The sequence below is a fragment of the Streptopelia decaocto genome, assembly GCF_964273445.1.
Source record: "Streptopelia decaocto genome assembly, chromosome: 1".
Taxonomy (NCBI): domain Eukaryota; kingdom Metazoa; phylum Chordata; class Aves; order Columbiformes; family Columbidae; genus Streptopelia; species Streptopelia decaocto.
The window spans coordinates 2,874,629-2,895,825 of record NC_138663.1 but is presented as its reverse complement, the minus strand read 5'-3'; the positions used below and the strand labels follow the sequence as shown (position 1 = coordinate 2,895,825).

Sequence of the window (21,197 nt, the reverse complement as noted above, 5' to 3'; positions counted from 1 at the left end):
AAGAAGAAAATACAACGCAGTTCTTGGTATGCGTTTCATTTACTCTCTGCTTTTCAGCTGGAACAATGAAAATCAATACAACCAGTCGCTTATTTGGTTTCTGCATTTTGTATCGCAGAGCTGGGATTCAGGTACTGCTGTGAAACCGGTTTATATTTCGACATTAATGCTGTAAGTGGAAAGAGGAGACTTCTGTTGGTTTGGGATTCTATAGAAAAATCTTGTTACTACAACATCTAAATTTTGGCCCCGCTTGAAATTTTCTTTTGAATTGCAAGTCTAATAATAATTTCCCAATAGCTCTTTCCTAGAAGACTTTCCCGGCTACCCTTGTCTTGTCATTGCTGACTTTAGTGCTTCCAAAGCAGCCTGGTAGAAAACACAATTGGGAAGCTGATATCTCAAGGGTTGGACCCCAATTCAGATTACTGAGGTGCTTATGCTACAAGGAGCGTTTGTTTGTATTAGTTTTTAGTGCTTGGCCAAACCCGTCAGCTGGATGGTTGAGGTACAGCTGAGAAAGAAGGCAGCTCTGTTCTTTATTGATGTGATGTATGTATAGGATATGTTCTAGTGATTCACACATAAACATGCAAATAATGAGTTTTCTGCTGTTTACTGCTCATTCATTTTAAATACCTTTCCTCAGACAGGGGATTTATCAGTAGTATTTGTCTGCTTTCAGGTAGAACTGCAAACCTTACGTATTTAAGTTTGGTAAAATACTTTAAAGTTCCTTATATGAGACGCATTGGTGCTGTCTATTAGGACACTTTTCACCTCTTTTCTGTGCTTTCTCTCTGTTTTCTTTCTTTTCCTCTTTAAATTATCTTTTCTGACTTCTTTATTAATGAACTTTCTGGGCTGGGTTTGAAGACGCTAGAACACGCTGAATTTCTTTCCCTTTGAAACATCATTGTTTCCTTTCGAATACTTACCATTAACTTTATCTCATTCTATTTTATCCTGTAATTTCCATTATAAGACAGTCTATTGCATTAAACTGTTACTGCCTAACATTCCATTTATATTGGTGCCTTCTTGGCTTTGGCCTCTCCGTGCTTGATTCATGAAGCAACAAGCACCGATACCTCTCCACAGATATCACTCTGCTAATACCAACCATTCACTTAAGCTGATGAAAAGATTATTAAATAAGAAAATATGCCGTAGTGAAGGTGGAGTGGAGGTGTCCAGCATCTTATGGTAGAAGTAACGTGCAGATACACAAGATGCTGGCCTTTCAGAAATTAGAGAGCAGTGTAGGGGAAAGGGAGCTGGGGGTCCTGGGGACAGCAGGGTGACCATGAGCCAGCACTGGGCCCTTGTGGCCAGGAAGCCAATGGTACCTGGGGTGGGTTAGAAGGGGGTGGTCAGTAGGTCAGAGAGGTTCTCCTGCCCCTCTGCTCTGCCCTGGGGAGACCACACCTGGAATATTGTGTCCAGTTGTGGCCCCTCAGTTCCAGCAGGACAGGGAACTGCTGGAGAGAGTCCAGCGCAGCCACCAAGATGCTGAAGGGAGTGGAGCATCTCCCGTGTGAGGAAAGGCTGAGGGAGCTGGGGCTCTGGAGCTGGACAAGAGGAGACTGAGGGGTGACTCATTCAAGTTTACAGATATCTAAAGGTTGAGTGTCAGGAGGATGGAGCCAGGCTCTTCTCGGTGACAACCAATGGTAGGACAAGGGGTAATGGGTACAAACTGGAACACAAAAGGTTCCACTTAAATATGAGAAGAAACTTCTTCCTGGTGAGGGTGGCAGAGCCTGGCCCAGGCTGCCCAGGGGGTTGTGGAGTCTCCTTCTGTGCAGACATTCCAACCCGCCTGGACACCTTCCTGTGTAACCTCATCTGGGTGTTCCTGCTCCATGGGGGGATTGCACTGGATGAGCTTTCCAGGGCCCTTCCAACCCCTGACATTCTGCAATTTTGCGAAAGAGAGCGGCATCTGTAACATTATAATAGATCCTTTTGGGAATGAGCGTTTCTGAACATTAAACATTAAACCTTGAGTTGAATATTTCTTTTGCTATTTATGCCATTAGTAATTTTTATTATTAAGCAATGGACTTAATTCTGTGAGATGTTGACATTTTTATCACTTCATCTTGGAATACAGGTGATGTTTTTCCAGTGCTTACTGGTCTTTCCACGCATTCTTTTTCAACTTGGGATTGTACAGACATGGTTCTCTCCATAGTAAAATATTGTACGAAACACCAAGAGAAATTGTTGAAGATCGATTGGGTTATATATGGGTCAATGTTAAATAATCTAGATAGATCTGATTGCATTTATAAAAAATGCAACTTCCAAACTAGCAAATGGTGGGCCAGAAGGTGTAATAAATTTACCTTTTAGTAAAGCACAGGAAGCACTTGATGTGAATTTAACCCAGAAGTTTTTCACTGGAGTAAATGGATTAATTTCTGGTAAAGTTGGCATAATGATACCAAGTAACCTTCAAGATGTTATGATGGAAGAAATGTCACGTAGAGCTGCAGGAAGAGTTTTCTTCATAAATGAAGATGAATGGAGCATGTGCCTGTTTAAGCAGGAGGCAATGCTTGTCCTCACACTATGGTTCAATATTCCCTTTTGTGAATGGATGGATTCTGCAATAAAACAAATGGGTAAATTAATAGGTGAGGAGCTACTTGAAAGGAGTTTAAGTTTCCTGTAACAGTGTTGGTGTGGGTCACAGGGGTGTGAAAAAAATTGTCATCTTGAAGACAACGAGAGAATCAATGGGGGAAACTGCAGCTTGCACTGAAACTAAAATACAGATGTTTTATTTAAGTATGTTAGGATCTCATTGTTCTCTACGTCATTCATATAGAGAGAAGACTTTTGGGACAGAGATGGTCCTGGAAAAACACACTTTGCTTAATGGCAATTAAGATGAAATGATTATGTATTAAATGAAGAGACAAAGTATGGAAAAGTGGAAGGAAAAGCCTTTATTTTCGCTGCCTTCACGATACCTATAGCTGATTGCCAGCCCCTGGTGGTGCTCCAGAGGGATTTAATACAGATTCTGGACAGGGTCAGAGCAGTGCTGGTCATAGACCAATATAGTGTCTGCAGAGGATGATTAGAAGGGAATGTGAGGACTTGGGGGTGCTGGGGGGTGAGAGCTGGGACGTGAGCCGGCACTGTGCGCTTGCAGCACAGAGACCGATTGTATCCTGGGATATATGAGAAGCAGCGTGGGCAGCAGGTCAGGGAGAGGATTCTGCCCCACTCTGGTGAGACCCCCCTGCAGTGCTGGTCCAGCTCTGGGTCCTCAGCACAGGACACACATGGACCTGCTGGGGAGGGGCCAGAGGAGCCACAGGAACGATCCGAGGCTGGAACAGCTCTGCTGGGGGACAGGCTGAGAGAGTTGGGGTGTTCAGCTGGAGAAGAGAAGCTCCAGGGAGACCTTAGTGTGGCCTTTCTGGACTTGAACAAGCCTATAAGAAAGATGGGGACAGACTTTTGAGCTGGACCTGTTGCGACAAGGGGTGATGATTTGAAACTAAAGGAGGGAGATTCAGGCTGGACATGAGGAAGAAATTGTTGGCCCTGAGGGCGGTGAGAGCCTGGGCCAGGTTGGCCAGAGAGGTGGTGGCTGAACCATCCCTGGAGACATCCCAGGCCAGGCTGGATGGGGCTCTGAGCAACCTGAGCTGGTGAAGATGTCCCTGCTCATGGCAGGGGGTTGGAACTTGGTGACGTTTAAGGTCCCTTCAGCCTAAACCACTCTGTGATCCTATGACATGCATATGTGAGGACCTCACACTGTTGGTGGGAGAACAGCAGCTCCTTAGAGCTTGTGAAGGCAACTGCTCATGGCAGGGGAAAACTGGATGAGCTTTGAAGGTCCCTTCAGCCCAAACTATTCCATGATTATATTCTGAGCAAGCAATAGCAATCCCTTCCCAAAACACTCCCAGCACTTGGCAACATGCAGCTTTGGATGGAATAACTGGTGTATTAAGAATAGCACTCAGTAGCTCTTTCTTCCTTTAATTTGTCCCTGTCAGTTTCTACAGCACTTGAAACTTTTGGCATCATTGTCTGTTGGCCATGAGTTCTGTAGCTGAGCTGTTTGTGCTTCTTGTAGGTGAGAACTGAATCTTTGATTTCCTGATTTCATCTGGTTTGCCCAGTAGCTACCTGGGATTTCAAGCCCAGAAGGTATCACAGTATCACAGTATGCTTGGGATTGGAAGCGACCTCAAAAGATCATCTAGTCCAATCCCCCTGCTGGAGCAGGAGCGCCCAGGTGAGGTCGCACAGGAACATGTCCAGGCGGGTTGGAATGTCTGCAGAGAAGGAGACTCCACAACCCCCCTGGGCAGCCTGTTCCAGGCTCTGCCACCCTCACTGGGAAGAAGTTTTTTCTCAAATTTAAGTGGAACCTCCTGTGTTCCAGCTTGATCCCATTACCCCTTGTCCTATCATTGTTTGCCACTGAGAAGAGCCTGGCTCCATCCTCGTGGCACTCACCCTTTATATATTTATAAACATTAATAAGGTCACCCCTCAGTCTCCTCTTCTCCAAACTAAAGAGCCCCAGCTCCCTCAGCCTTTCCTCACACGGGAGATGCTCCACTCCCTTCAGCATCTTTGTTGCCCTGCGCTGGACTCTCTCCAGCAGTTCCCTGTCCTGCTGGAACTGAGGGGCCACAACTGGACACAATATTGCAGGTGTGGTCTCCCCAGGGCAGAGCAGAGGGGCAGGAGAACCTCTCTGACCTACTGACCACCCCCTTCTAACCCACCCCAGGTACCATTGGCTTCCTGGCCACAAGGGCCCAGTGCTGGCTCATGGTCACCCTGCTGTCCCCAGGACCCCCAGGTCCCTTTCCCCTACACTGCTCTCTAATATGTAATTTCCCAACCTATACTGGGGCAATACACATCTCATCTCCATCGGGGTGTCACTCCAATGGAAAGTCTCGGGCAGTTCTGTGATGCTGAAAGATCCTTTGACTTTTCCATTTTGGGGAAGTCATTTGACGAATACTGTACTTAAAATTGCTTATGTTTTGTATTAAAATAAGCAGTTGGATAATCCTTTTTTGTGTGGTTTTTAGCCATTCCGTTCCTTGAGCACTACTTTTGGTTTTGGCACTTTATTACCAGAGAGACATTGATGAATGAGTTACAGTGACAAGAGGAGGAAGTGGAATGATTGATCAGTGACAGGACTGAGGCGAGTTCCAAAGAATGAGATTTATGTAGCTGGACTGAAGGACAGCAAGCGAGGAACATAATTTTATCAATATTTTCAAGTTTATAGAGAAAAAACAGTAACATGGAAATTTCTTTTTGGGAGGGCAAAAAAAAGGCGAGACTGGCTGGGCTGATTGATGTAGGAAGCCAAATTGTGGAGTTTGGCTTGCTGGAATTTGGTTTTCTAGAAAACACTAATCTCTATTAAGGCATTTAAAAGAATCGTGTTACTCCTTAGTCTTCATATGGTCTTTGGTTTTGTTGGGCATGGTGCTGTGTTTAAGAGAAAACAAACCTCACAAAGAAATAACCCTATTACCCTATTCCTATATGCTCATTTTCCCTGTCATGGTCAAATTATTATTAGCAAATAAGCTTATTATAAAGTAATTTAATTATTTAATAATAATTCAATAATAAAATAATGCAATTATTTAATAATAAGCTTATCATCAAATAAGCTTACACTGGTTATTTAGCTCAGGACGAGCTCTTTTCTTCCAACCCGAGCACTTTTCTGTGTGTGTAGCTCAGTATCTTTTCAACTTCTCCCCCTTTCCGCATAGTTCATCTGCACTGGTCTCCCGCTTTCTGCATCATTTATTCAGCAAGTCCTTGTACGTCAAGAAAGGGATTGACCTCAGCTGTTTCCAAAATATTGCAAATGAATTGTCATCTTTAGTTACCAGTTTTCTTACAGCTTTTTGCTTGTAGCTTGTTGATGTTATGAGATTGTTGAAAAGTGAACTAAATTGGTAGCAATTTCTTCTGTCACCTTAATATCCAGCATGTTAATTGGCACTCAGTACTGTTCATCATGGGTGTTTTACAGGTGCTTGTTAATCTTCAGATGCTGTGAGGATTCACCTCTATTTAACAATGACTTTTAGGAAACCAAATCTTCTCTTTTGCCTGTTTTCAAGAGGAAGGAGGCAGTGCCAGGCAGGAATCACTGTCTCTGATCCATGCGCTTTTCATGTTTTCCATGCTTTTTAGCTAAAGGCTCCTTGTATGGGGCAACCTCCAGGGCAGTGATAGAGTCACCATCCCTGAAAAGGTTCAAAAGTTACTTAAACAAGGTTCTTAGGGACATGGTTTAGTGCTAAAGTTGGGTTATGGTTGGACTTGATGATCCTGAAGGTCTCTTCCACCCAAAATGATTCTGAGGTTCTATTCTATAACCTGGATGTTCTTCAAGTTCAGGGTTGTCATAGCTGATGTGTGTCTTGATACCAGTTCATACTATGCTGTATGCTGGTCTATGGTGGTTTGGTAGCAGACAATTCCCAACTTTTGGGTTTAAGTGCAGTTTGGCTGCAAGTCTTCCATGTGTCCCATGGTTTGGGTTTGTCACTGGGAGGTTGTGGTGGCTCCATCCTTGGAGATCTTCAGAGCCACCTGGGCATGGCCAAGCTTGTGTGGGGATGTTGGGCCAAGTGGCCTTCAGAGATCTCTGCCAACATGAACCGTTCTGTGATGCTGTGCTTATCTCCATCATCCATGGAAAATGTGGAAATTCTGCATGCAAAACAGCCTTGACTTGGTGAAATCTTAATTTATTGCTAGTTCCCACTTCCAATCACCGATTTGGGTTTTGAGATTGGGGCGGGTGGGAGGAGAACATAATCAAAAACCACTGAAGTAAACTTATGTTCTCACTCTTCTCCAGGTGCAATTTCAGTCCAATGCTTTCATTCCCATCCCTTTTCTCAACTTATTTCTTCTATGATGTTGAGGGTTTAGATTGCAGGGTCTGGTTATACATGTTTAAGCCATTTTTTAGTCCTTTTCCTTTCCTGTACCTTTAGAAAGCAAGTTCCTTGTAAAAGCAGTAGATCAATCCTTCTTTTAAATGTCAGCATTGTCTTTATTCATTCAGTGCAGCAGCTGAAACCTTCGAGGTTGCTGCTACTTATTTGCTGTTTTATTCAGAGGTTTCAGCTTTTTCCCTTTATTTCATACGGCGTTTGTGGACAACTTGACTCTCTTTTCCTTCTAATTGTGACCTCCTCCATTGTTTTCTTTCCACCTTTCTCATTGGTTTGTTCATATTTTTCATACCTGTGGTCTGAACTCAGAATAGGTTGGTATCCCAGATGGAAAGTGTTTGGTTTTCTGGTTTAAACAACCATTATTCTGTTTTTCACAGAATCCCAGAGTGTCAGGGGTTGGAAGGGCCCTGTAAAGCTCATCCAGTGCAATCCCCCCATGGAGCAGGAACACCCAGATGAGGTTCCACAGGAAGGTGTCCAGGCGGGTTGGAATGTCTGCAGAGAAGGAGACTCCACAACCCCCCTGGGCAGCCTGGGCCAGGCTCTGCCACCCTCACCGGGAACAAGTTTCTTCTCATATTTAAGTGGAACCTCCTGTGTTCGAGTTTGCACACATTACCCCTTATCCTATCATTGGTTGTCACCGAGAAGAGTCTGGCTCCATCCTCCTGACACTCACCCTTTATGTATCTGTAAACATGAATGAGTCCCCCCTCAGTCTCCTCTTGTCCAGCTCCAGAGCCCCAGCTCCCTCAGCCTTTCCTCACACGGGAGATGCTCCACTCCCTTCAGCATCTTGGTGGCTGCGCTGGACTCTCTCCAGCAGTTCCCTGTCCTGCTGGAACTGAGGGGCCACAACTGGACACAAGATTCCAGGTGTGGTCTCCCCAGGGCAGAGCAGAAGGGCAGGAGAACCTCTCTGACCTACTGACCACCCCCTTCTAACCCACCCCAGGTCCCATTGGCTTCCTGGCCACAAGGGCCCAGTGCTGGCTCATGGTCACCCTGCTGTCCCCAGGACCCCCAGGTCCCTTTCCCCTACACTGCTCTCTAATAGGTCATTCCCCAACTTATACTGGAACCTGGGGTTGTTCCTACCCATATGTAAGATTTTTCTGCCCTGAAGAAGCACCTAATGGAGGGTTTAACTGGATTTCTGCTCATTGACTTCCTGGACTGTGTAAAAATCCTTTATCCCATCTATTTTTACAATTAGTTTTTGAAAATTAAAGTAACTGTTGACAAACCTTTAAAGGGAATATGTCAGTTGAACTGTAGATTGGAAAACTTGGGCCCAAGTCAGGAAAGAAGAGTGTTAACAAATACCTTGTTGGTACTTAGGTTCTAGTTTGTTGTGGAACGCGAAATTAAAACCTTCCAAATTGGATGGTAGAGGCAAATGTTTAGCAGTGTTTTCATTTGAAGGTAATTAAGCCCAACTGTAAACTGCCTGTGACCTTTAAACAAGCTGCCTGATGCTTCTGCTGCTATTTGCTCTAAATTTGTGATTTTTATGTCATGCGAAGCAGAGCTGTTTTTTCAGGTTTACTTAATTGATCTTTATTTTCTAAACAGTCACTACATGTTATTGTAGGTAGTAAGTACATAATGAATAGATCTGGATAAGTAGATGTTAATGTCAGAAATAACTATCAGATGATCTGAACCAAATTGTATGTATTCCAGGCCAATATTTTTATTATTATTTGACTATTAGTTTTGGATTTGAGTGTGACTTGTAGTAAAAGAATCAAACTTCTTTCAGAGTTAAGAGAAAACAAGAAAAAGGGGGTGATGGGCATTACCTGCCATGTCTTTTGGTGCTGTTTGCTTGCGGTAAATCAGCTGTTGGAAGAATAACAAGGTGTTTGTTGATTCACCTTTGGCTGTTTTTGCTGGAGCTTCTCTCCACACCCCAACCCCTACCAAGAGAACATATTGGGGGGCTCTTTGGCCCGGAATTACCCAGGGACTCAATCACAATGCCATTATCTACCCCAGTAATAATCTCTTATTTCTATTTAGACAGGTGGGTGGAAGAAAGAGGCTTGAAGGACCCTCAGGTGCTTTTTCTAGACCCTTGGACACTTGTAATTCTCTTCCATATGTCTAATTTTTAGGTTCTCTGAAAAGAAGTTGCTATTCCATTATCAGTATTAACCGGAGTCTTATAGCAATAACTCTTCCCCTTTATATACGATTTTACAAGTGTTAGTGCTTTTGTTAGTATGAACAGCACATGGTAGGCAATAGAATTATTAAAAACCAAGTAACTACTTGGGAAATCGAAGCCAAGGGGAGAAAAATCTAATTAAATGTGATACTATTGCATGTTTTTTAGTGCCTTTAATCTTCATTATCCAACACACCTACAAGAGTCATGATTAAGAAAAATAAAGCAGGGGTGGTGTATTAATCGCGTTAATTAAATCCTCTGTTCTGTGTGTGCACGGGGTGTCAGCAACAGGGAGAACAAGGTTCTGCTCCCTCGCTGACTTTTTGGATAGCACAATATTGTGCGGAATCTCACTGTGTCCCGTTATTTGGATGTTCCCTGTGTTTGCAGGATCGTAGCCAGCAGGTCAATGGAAGGGACTGGGTATGTGAGGCTGAATGTGTAGAACCGGGTCCAGTTTTGGGGGCCCCTCTGCAAGACAAGGTATTTAGATTTTCTTGTAGAGAACCTTTGGGATGACTGGAGGTCGGAAGCACATCATCTATAAGAAGATGTTGCAGTAATTAGGTTTGTTCAACCTGTAGAGAAGTGTGGGTGGTGGTTTTTTAAAGTTTAGGATTCCAAAGGGATGTACACAGTTGCCTTTTACAATGTAAAATGCTCTTGATATTTAGTGTTGATTCTCACAGTATAAACACATTCAAGCCCAAATAATTAAGTTTCTTTCTAGAACACACCTTTTCCTTGATTTATTTCTTTATACTGTAAGCAGAGGAGCAGCATCTGCATAAAAAATGCAAAACTAAGGGTTTTTTCTCCTAAATTAAGGTTATTTGTTGTACTCTGGCCTGTTTCCCACTCATTTATCTCCTTTTGTGATATCAGGGTTTGAAATGAGAAAAGGTTATGGACAACTAGTTGAAATGATATGCCCGGGTAATAATAATAATAATAAATCTTCATGACCTTCAGAGTTGAAAGTGTTTTTATTGTATATTTGGGTCTCTAGCCTGATACAGGTGGTGGTTGTTACTGGCTGAGTGGGGGCTTAAAATTGCCATCTTGATTTAAATTTAGCCCATGATAGACGTAGTCCCAGTTATGAATTCAATTTGAAAAGTCTTATTTGTTTGTGGTCTTGCTCTCAGTTCCCACCTCATTGTTGGTGGCTGTTGTCTCTGACCCACCACGGGGATTTTCCAAGTCCTCACTGTTTCTCAAGACAGTTGAATATCTTAAGGTGGCCCAGGTGGATACTTGGACTTTAAAACCAGTTGTAAACTACTTTTACTCGTGTTTCCAAGCAGTGAGCTGTTGTCACTCTTACTGCTTTTCCTATTCATTTTCTGCCTCACCTTTCTTTCTCCATCATCTCTAGCTCTTCATCTCCCCATTTCTGGAGAGCAAAGCCTTTGTGATGACTGTGGTTATTTGCTGAAAATGAGATTTAAGAACTGATCTTGCCCAGGATGGTCAGGTCAAATACAACTTGTCGAGGTTTTTCTTTTAACAGTTCCATTATTTCATCTATTTCTAGTGTATTTTAAGTTCTGTGCATTCTTTGTAGGCGTCTTTGCATCATGGTAGTTGCTTATGCTACTGCTTTGTGGTAGGTTCTCCTGTACATAAATGGTTCTAAGCTCGTGTTTTATTTTCTGAAATACAATATGAGGTGCTGGTTTGTACCTTGCTTGTTGCTAGGATTTAAATCATAAAATTACTGAAAGGAATAATTTGCACTTATTTTTAACATAATGTTTATATTGATTGCCATCTAAACCAATTGGAGGCTTTACCTTGACTTCCCGTGAACGTGGTTGAGCCTGTAGTTACTTTCCAGACCCAAAGTCTTCTGAACATGAAAGGTTTGAGTTTTGTCTTTGTCATTGGTGGTGATGGGAAATAAAATACCAGAAATGAGCAATTCATTGGGGCTCCCTTAAGTTAAAAGGCTCCGGGTGAGCATAATATTGAAACTTGCCAATGGGGAGTTGAGTCATTGGGAAAGTGGTGTTGATCAAGGATACAATTTCCAGCAAATATGAAGTATCAGAAAGGCCACCACAAAAAACCCACCCAATAAACCCCACCTAAAAAGTCCAAACCATGACTTTGTCCAGAAGAAGGAAATCAATGTGGGGAGTGTGGGGTCTTTTAAGTGCAATATGTGATTGACTGTTCCATTTGTTTCTTAAAATATGTATTTGAGAGCTCTGTGTTGGTCTTAAAATTAATTTTGAGAATAACTAACTCTTTAGGAACTGGTGAGGTAAAAATAGAGCTGAATGATCTGAGGGGAAAGCTTTACATGTTTTGTTGCTTGTGTTTTAGATAATCCTTTTCCTGAGTGACTTGGAACCGCTTTAATGTCATTTTCTTGCTTGCTTTCGGTTTTTCACTCCCTGTGTTTTCATCTCTCACCTTCTCTGATTGACAAACGTTCTTCTGATCTTGTTGTTGCTTTGGTGCCATTGCTGGTGGCTCCCAGGGTGGTGATGGATCCATGACCGCCCGGGGGGACTGGGGGGATATAAGTGCCTTTGGAATTGGGAAATTTGGGATATGTCTCAACCTGCCAAAGGAAGAAGATAAAAATCAGCACTTTACACTTCTACCAAAGGTTCTATCAAGCTCTGTCTGCTGGGCCGTCTCTATTAGTAGGTACTCTGGCATCTCAGGTCTTTGGGGAGAAGAAAATTTGGATTGTTTTGCTTCATCTGTGGTGTTGATTTGTCAGGTGTTCTGGCCAAACTTCCAGAATTGTTCGCAAATAGATATTGGGAAGAAAGAGGGTGGACAGTGCTTTGTGGCGAGTGAGAGGGACCCTTTAAGTGTTGGTCGGTTTAGGAGGAGCCTGTTCAGTCCTCTGGGACCATTGTCCTTATTGGAGACAGACTTTTGAGCAGGGCCTGTTGTGATAGGACGAGGGGTGATGGTTTTTAACTAAAGGAGGGAGATTCAGGCTGGACATGAGGAAGAAATTGTTGTCCCTGAGGGTGGTGAGAGCCTGGCCCAGGTTGGCCAGAGAGGTGGTGGCTGAACCATCCCTGGAGACATCCCAGGCCAGGCTGGACGGGGCTCTGAGCAACCTGAGCTGCTGAAGATGTCCCTGATCATGGCAGGAGGGGAACTGGATGAGCTTTGAAGGTCCCTTCAACCCAAACTATCTGATGATTCTACGAACCCAGGCCCAACCTCAGCATGCTCAACCTGATCTAGGTGAAGATGTCCCTGCTCATGGCATTGGGTGAGCTGTGAAGGTCCCTTCAACTCAAACCATTCTGTGGTTCTGTGTTTAATATGGTGACACAAATTCAATCTCAGGCCTGAGCTCTGTCCTGAAGACTGGCAGCAAGTGCACATTGTCATTGTACACCCAGAGAAATGAATTTCATATTTACGGACTTCTTCGCCAAATTTTTCGGGAGGAAGGAAAAAGCTTCCATTTGGAAACTACTCTTAATTGAAAACACCTGATTACCCCAGAGCTATTTCAGGGTAATTCCTGACTTGGAGGCAAACAAAGTACTATGTTGTTGATGGATGTCCTTTCAGTATAGTTAATATTTACTGGTATTAAGGACCAGACCTCAGCTGGGCTCTCTGCTTACTTTATATCCTGGCTTTTCATTTGTAATATTTAGCTGATGGGTTTGCTGTAAACTTAAATCCTCAAGTGCAATTGTCTTATTTCACTAATACTGTTATATTTTCAGTTATTAGGTAATGTTGTTTTAAAAAAATTTAAATTTATGCTTCTTTCTGTAAGCAAAATAAGCTATTTGTTTCTAGTTTCTAAATGAGATTTTGGACCCTGCAGAATAATGCCATTATTTTTTCTTTTTTATTTTATTGACTGTGGAATTGCTCTATTAAGCAGTTAAAAAGCCAAGTGAACTGGGTGAGACGCAAACTGATAGTGTTGCTTTTATGCACTGATTTGTTATTCCTGGTGGCTTTTGTCCACAATTGTTTGTAGGATATAAATGAAAATCAGGTTCCTCAGTCTAATTCCCACTGGATGTCAACTGGTCACCACTGAAATGCATCAGCAGAGAAATGTCACCTATGGTCTCTATATCTTCCTGCATGTCTGGATCCTTGTCTGTTATTCTGTTGCTTGTATAAAGTTATTTTCCTTAATATGAGGTGAAGATGTGACCTCCTAAGATTTTTCATTTGTGCCATGACATCGCTTGAGGCAAATAAATGTGAACCCTTTTCTCCCCCTTTATAGGATTGGGAACAACGTTTGGTCGTTCTGTAACAAAAAGAATAAAAATAATCAAACAACGTTGTCAGTGTGTTTTTCTAACACATTTCGACTTGATAATATTCCTGTTTTGTGATAAACTGTGCTTTGATTTGGATTTAATGAACTGTGTTTTAACTAACTTGCTTTATACATATGCTCAAAATATTTGAAGACTGCTCATTAAATCTGATTTGTTCAGATTTTGTTTTAATATAGAGTTTTCTTCTAGGAATAGAAATAAAGACTACTTGAAGTTGTTCTGCTTGCTAAGGGTTTATCTATAGAATGATCATGGTGCTCAGATGGTCGCCTAATTAAAGAGGAGGTCTTCAAAATGAAGGAATTGACCTTAAAAAGTTGTTGTGTGTTCTCCTTGCAGGTGTCGGCGGTGGATTCGTTGGAGGGTCCCCTTCTCCAGGTGGAGGGATTGAGTGATTTGAGACTGGAGCTGCACAGTAAGAAGATGAACATGCACTTGGTCCTGATCGATGAGTTACACCGTCACCTTTACATCAAATCAACCAACCGAGTCGGCCAGCGCAGCAAGGAGAAAGGGAGAATGAGGTGGGTTTGGTGTGAGGTGAACTGAGGGCATCGTGTTTAGGATAAAAGAAGACAACGTTCTCCTTGGTGTAAGTAGAAAGTTTTCTGGGAGAATGCCATCAACTCACACCTCAACCTTTCATTTTTGGCAAGCAAATTTCTCATGTTCGTGGCTGCAGAGAGCAGAAAAACTCCAAATATGTTGATGTACCTTCAAGCCTGTGAACAGTCTGTTCTTGTTCTCCCACATTTTAGTGATTCTGTTGGGTTTGTGCTGCTTCCCACAGAATGATGATGAGGTCCCTTCCTTTTACTATTCCTTTCCTACTCTGATCCGTGTACCTTTTTACAAATGTCATGATCACGAGGCTCAGGTCAGGCAGAGGGGAAAAATTGCTCATCTTTTCTAGCAAATGTCCAAGGTTTAAAAGACTTAGAGGTAACTATAAGGTTACTACCTGGAGGCTGTAGTATTGAAGTCTGAGCAGCATGTCTGTGTCTTTCTAATGTGTTTTAAGATGTTAAAACTCCTTAACTGGTCAGTGCCACCGATCAGCGGAAATTCAGCTTAAGTATAGATGCCTGGCTCTTTTTTCTCCTTAATTTTGCAAATTCTGAAGTTGGAGGGCAATAGAGTTGAGAAGGAAAGAAGAAAAACAGTGGTCAGAAAAGAGAGACACAGTATTGGACAATAGGTTCTGTTGAGTTAGGAGAGGAACTAAACAGGGACAGGGAGCAGAAGAGGAGCCAGCATATGATAAAGATGCAGAGAAAAGATAAACGAGCATTTTATTATGAGAAGGAATAAAAAATGCTTACCAAAAATAAAAGGATAGAGTGTTAAGTTGAATTAAATGAATTTATGAAGTATAAGATTGATTGAAGTGGAAATTTCTGTGAAGGGGAGGGTTGCTTGCAATTCTTCAGTCTCTTCCTTACTCATATTTTTAATTAAAAACAGACACAAAGCTTTGGTGTACCCAGACTATGTGACTGCTAATTAACTACAGTTTTGTATGACTGCAACAGGCACCCTTATCTTTTTCTGGTTTTGTATCTTTTTCCACATTCCCTGTTGCATGTAATTGGAAAGCAGCTCTGCAGAGAAGGACCTGGGAGTTGTGGTCAATGACAACAGGGTGACCATGAGTCACCAATGTGCCCTGGTGGCCAAGAGGCCAATGGTACCTGGCGTGTGTTAGGAAAAGTGTGACCAGCAGGTCAGGGAGGTTGTTCCTCCCACTCTGCTCTGCCCTGGGGAGGCCACATCTGGAGTTCGGTGTCCAGTTCTGGGCTCCCCAGTTTAAGAAGGACAAGGAATTACTGGAGGGAGTCCAGCAGTGGGACACAAAGATGCTGAGGGGTCTGGAGCATCTTTGTGATGAGGAGAGACTGAGAGAGCTGGGGCTGTTCAGCTGGAGAAGAGAAGCTGAGAGGGGATCTCATCAATGGTTATAAATATCTCAGGGTGGGTGTCAGAGGATGGACCAGACTCTGTTCAGTGGTGCCCAACGACAGGATGAGGGGCAACGGGCACAGACTGAAGCACAGGAGGGTCCATCTGAACATGAGGAGAAACTTCTTCCCTTTGAGGTGCCAGAGCCTGGCCCAGGCTGCCCAGAGAGGCTGTGGAGTCTCCTTCTCTGAGACATTCAAACCCCCCTGGACACCTTCCTGTGTGATCTGCTCTGGTGACCCTGCGTTAGCAGGTGGGTTGGACTGGATGATCTCCAGAGGTCCCTTCAACACCAACCACTTTGTGATTCTGTGATATTTGAGAATATGAACTCTTACATCAAGGACTGTGTTGTTTCTTTGCTTCAGTGTGCTGCCCTAGCCTGGCTGTTGACCAGCATGCAATAATGTTTATGGAGAGGAAAAGGCCTCAAGTTGCACCAGCAAAGGTTCAGATTGGATATTTGGAAGAATTCCTTCCCAGAAAGGGTTGTGAAGCATTGGAACAGGCTGCCCAGGGCAGTGGTGGTGTCACCATCCCTGGAAGGTTGGAACAGATGTGGAGTTGAATTTCTTAGGGACATGGGTTAGTGCTCCACTATAGGAGCCTTCCCTGCTTCTTTTTCGTAGAAATGATTTCCTTATGGCATTTCCCTGCCCCATCCAACTTGATGCCTTTCATTATGCAGCTGGGCCAGCATGACATGTTTTTGGCAAATAATACTATATGAATTTATTGTGAAAATGGCCAAGTCAGAAGTCTTTCTGAGTAAGAAGCTTCATTTGGAGAGGGATGCATGTAGGTGTGCTCAGAACAGGAATTGGAAGGGGAGGAAAAAGGATGGAAGTTTCTAGTGGGAACCAGAAAAGCTTCAAGGATTAAGTGGTTGACCAGAGCTGTGGAAGTGGGAGCATCTCTTCTGAATATGTGCCTTTCTAGAAAGATCTTAATGATTTCATGCTAATTTATCATTGTGCTAGGAGTAGTTAATTGTGCTGGAGGTGAATGTGTCTGTTGGGAAAGAATCCTGTGCTGTGGCCACTCCAGTGTGCCTGTGCCCTGATCGTGTTGCTGTGACCAGCTGGACAAATCTGGGGTACTACTAAATTCAGGGAGCCCTTGGGGTACCAAATTTTGTCTCTGATATACAGTGTTCCCTCATCATGGCTTTTTTGGCCTTTTTCCTTTTCAATCACGTGTATATACGTAAACATCTGCTTGGATTCATCTGTGACCTTGTGCTTTAAGTTTTATAAACCTCTTGTATCAAACCCATTATAAATAACTATTGCTTAGTCTTACGAATTCAATGAATAAATGAATTATTTGTTGTGAATACTAAACTGTTTGCTTCAATTCTTTCCCCTCACAGTTCACTTGTGAAAGACGCCTCTCCTGTGCCTCTCATGGACGTCACTAACTTATCTACGCCTCGAAAGTTCCTCGAAACGTCCCAGTTCAGTACTCCTGGGAGCTCCAGCAGTGAGTATCTAAGTCCCATGCATTCCTCACAGAATTAATTTGTCCATCTTCAGCTGGTTTTGCAGGAATAATAATGGTATCATCCGCTGTTCATGGTTGGCTGCTGGTGGGGGGTTGTCCTGAGGCAAAAATTTGGGAAGGGATTTGTGCCAAGTTATGGAATGAGTGAGTGGTATATTCAGGACCTTCTTGGCAAGTCATCATTCCTCACCATTCCTCATCATTCCTCACCTCCCCATCCACTTGAATTAAATACACTTAGTTTTCTCTGCCTTTTCTGATCTGGATCACATTCTTGCTATCTTGGGCAGAAGAGAGATTTGCAGTCAGTTCAGTTTTCATAGAGGTTTCCCCTACATTATTTCATGTGGACAGGCAGGTACGTGGACATGTTGCACAAGGTTTTTGCTGTCTTGGAGCCAAAAGGTCAAAACTTCTCCTTGCGGGAACTTGAACTTGGAACTAAAGGTCTGTCTGTGCACAGGAACAACACGGTGATCTTTGTCTACCTGCTACTGCAGCGGACACGGAGCAAAACACTCGCTTTCGTTGATGCTTTTGTATGAGGCTTTGAAAGTGCTGCACAGATGGGAAATTAATCCTCGTATTGTTACAGTAGATTAATAAGTCGGGTTGCCCTTGTTTAACAAATGAATAAAATGAAAAATACAGAAGTGACCTACATCTTTCCCTCCTGCCTTTCCAAAGTTGACTGTTTCAGCATTGCTCAAATGTAGAGAATCTTTCCTTTTCTCATCCTTACAAATCCTGTTGTCCTTTTTCTTTGGCTGCCTGTTTCTGGTTGTTCTTGTTGTGCTTACGTCCCAGACTCCTTCCTTTGATCATTCTTGTTCTTTGCTCTTGTAGGGCTTTTCATTATTCAGCCCCGCTGTGGTAGGGTTGGCTGGTCTGTGATCCTGAGGTTGTACTTTTACATAGCAGAGGTTTGTGAGGAGTCACTAGTGATGTGTCAGTGCAAACTTTCAGAGCTGGAAATGGCAGCTTGGTCATGGAAATCTGGAAGAGAAGAACTGTATGAAATTCTGGGGAAAGAAACCCAAGAATTCCTATTTTTGTCTGTGTCATCAGTGTGAAGTTTCTTGCTAAAGATCATGTGATTTTGGGGAGCTGAGAAAAGAAACCACATAAAACTGAATCCCAGTCTGACCACTGTAAATGTTAAACTACTTTTCCATTAGTTAGTTCTATAGCGAGTGCCATTACTTTGCACCTAGAATATTAATTCTCTGTATAATAAGAAAAAAAAGTCTGAAGTTACAGAGCTGATAGGGATCTCTCATCACACCTTACAGCCCAAGAGGCACTGATCAGTAGTGAGACTGTGTTTTCAAAGAACAGTTTTTAGGTTATCCCCTCTTTTTAGTGGTTCCCTTTACAGTATAGCATATACCTGTTGATTTTATATGTTTGTGTCCAGCTCTGGGTCCTCAGCACAGGACACACATGGACCTGCTGGAGCCACAGGAGCCACAGGAAGGATCTGAGGCTGGAACAGCTCTGCTGGGAGGACAGGCTGAGAGAGTTGGGGTGTTCAGCTGGAGAACAGAAGCTCCAGGGAGACCTTAGTGTGGCCTTTTAGTGGTTAAAAGGGGCCCACAAAAAAGATGAAGACAGGCTTTTTAGCAAGGCCTGTAGTGATAGGACAAGGGGTGATGCTTTTAAACAAATGGAGGGAGATTCGGGCTGGACATGAGGAAGGAATTGTTGGCCCTGAGGGTGGTGAGAGCCTGGCCCAGGTTGGCCAGAGAGGTGGTGGCTGAACCATCCCTGGAGACATCCCAGGCCAGGCTGGACGGGGCTCTGAGCAACCTGAGCTGCTGAAGATGTCCCTGATCATGGCAGGGGGGGAACCGGGGGAACTTTGATCATCCCCTTCAACACAAACCATCCTGTGATTTTTATGAAAAAGGTGTGTTATGAATTACTTTTGGCAGCAGAACAAGAACTGGCCCTAGCATCCCTAGAGCATAGCTAAGTGTTTTCTGACCCATCTGAAATTTGTAAAAATCAGTAAGTTCTTTTTCTATTTGCTTGATGCTATGTTGAGTGTGTTTAACATCACCTGTCCCAACCTGCCCTGATAAACAGTTATTTCGTACCATATTTGAATGATGGTTGTAGGCTACAAGCAACAGGTCAGAACCACAGGAATGGTCTCTAAGAACTGGGTTGTTTGTGAACATTAAGTAGCGTTGCTCATTTGACTCCAAAGGCCTGAAAACAAAAGCTCTTCCGGCTTCATCCTCAACTGCAGTCGGTTGTTATAGGTCAGCTGAGAATCTGCCTTAGAAATTCTCCTTTCTTGGACTCTTCTCTTGTTCTTCATGCCCAGAGCATCGGAGAATGTCTCACCTGGCTCCTCGTTACACTCTGCACTGTTCAGTGAAGTGCTGGGTGAGTCTCTCAGGCTGGGCAAGATCTGGATTAAAATAAAAAACATTTGATCAGCATCAAGTATGCATATGGTTTTGCTTCAAGTGCACAATGTACTTATGCATTTTTTTCCCATGTAATTTTATCGAAAAGTAGCCTTTTCCAGGACTGTGCAACTAGCAGCAGGTTTAAAACTTGTGTATGCATAACAAAAGCTGTTTCTGCCTTGAGTCGCTTAAGTTCTTTGGCTTTTTATTGATGAAACAAAGTGGCCGTGCATATTAATGCGTGTTGTTGTAAAGCACTGACTCATTCAACCCATCTCAGCAAAGATGCCAACATTTTGAGTCCTTTCTGCATTCACTTCCCAGAGGAGATGTTACCTTGTGCTGTAGAATCTTTATAAAGAAATTAAAGCTGTTCCTGCTGCATTTAAAATAAACAAACCCTTCAGTAACGTTCACCTGAGGATTGTAGATAGAGCAGTTCACCACTCACATTTTCCCTTCATGCCAGTTCAGAGAAATAAATTCACTTTCAAATTATATTTCTCTGCTTGAACCTTCTGTACTCCAAAGAGTATTTATGAAGGTTCCTGCTTTGCCAGACTCTTCCTGGAACTATAAAACGTGCTCCCCCAGTACAGAGCGAACCCAAGAGAGCCCTTTCCCGAAAAAATCCTGAGAATAATTTTGAGAAAGTCAACAAAAGATGAGCTGAGGTGGTGATAAATGATCTTGTTATTGGTGGCGTATGTAAATTTTATGCTGAATAGATAATATACTTGAGCAACCCAAACTTCTCAGCTCAAAGAGAAAAATGTTGCTGCCAGATCCAAGCAGCGTGGTGGCTTCTGAGGTCAAGTCTAGTTACGCTCATGGCTCTTTCTTCAAGAGCATTTGACACAGTCTCCCACAGCATCCTTGCTGCGAAACTGGGGGAGTGCGGGCTGGACAATCGGATAATGAGGTGAAGAAGCCAGAGAGTCATGGTCAATGGGGCAGAGTCCAGTTGAGGCCTGTATCCAGTGCAGTGCCTCGGGTCAGTGCTGGGGCTGGTATTATTCAATATAGTCATCGATGATTTGGATGAGGGAATAGAGTGACTGTCAGCAAGTTTGCTGATGACACCAAGCTGGGAGGAGTGGTGACACTGGAAGCTGTGCTGCCATCAGAGACCTGGACAGGCTGGAGGGCTGGGCAGGGAAAAATGTAATGAAATATAACAAGGGCAAGTGTAGAGTCTTGAATCTGGGCAGGAACAACCCCAGGTTCCAGTGTAAGTTGGGCAATGACCTATTAGAGAGCAGTGTAGGGGAAAGGGACCTGGGGGTCCTGGGGACAGCAGGGTGACCATGAGCCAGCACTGGGCCCTTGTGGCCAGGAAGCCAATGGGACCTGGGGTGGGTTAGAAGGGGGTGGTCAGTAGGTCAGAGAGGTTCTCCTGCCCCTCTGCTCTGCCCTGGGGAGACCACACCTGGAATATTGTGTCCAGTTGTGGCCCCTCAGTTCCAGCAGGACAGGGAACTGCTGGAGAGAGTCCAGCGCAGCCACCAAGATGCCGGAGGGAGTGGAGCATCTCCCGTGTGAGGAAAGGCTGAGGGAGCTGGGGCTCTGGAGCTGGACAAGAGGAGACTGAGGGGTGACCTCATTCATGTTTACAGATACATAAAGGGTGAGTGCCATGAGGATGGAGCCAGGCTCTTCTTGGTGGCAAACAGTGATAGGACAAGGGGTAATGGGATCAAGCTGGAACACAAGAGGTTCCACTTAAATTTGAGAAGAAACTTCTTCTCAGTGAGGGTGGCAGAGCCTGGCCCAGGCTGCCCAGGGGGGTTGTGGAGTCTCCTTCTCTGCAGACATTCCAACCCGCCTGGACACCTTCCTGTGTAACCTCAGC

At 43.6% G+C, this 21,197-nt stretch overlaps 1 protein-coding gene across 2 annotated transcripts in view; it reads left to right on the top strand.

The window, feature by feature from the left end:
• EXOC4 (exocyst complex component 4) overlaps positions 1 to 21,197 on the top strand; it is a 422,037-nt gene that overhangs the window by 31,490 nt on the left and 369,350 nt on the right. For both annotated transcript variants that reach the window (XM_082075021.1, XM_082075022.1), the window contains exons 4-5: positions 13,803 to 13,987; positions 16,795 to 16,904. In XM_082075021.1, the coding sequence (XP_081931147.1) occupies positions 13,803 to 13,987; positions 16,795 to 16,904 (295 nt within the window). The remainder of the gene's footprint in view (positions 1 to 13,802; positions 13,988 to 16,794; positions 16,905 to 21,197) is intronic.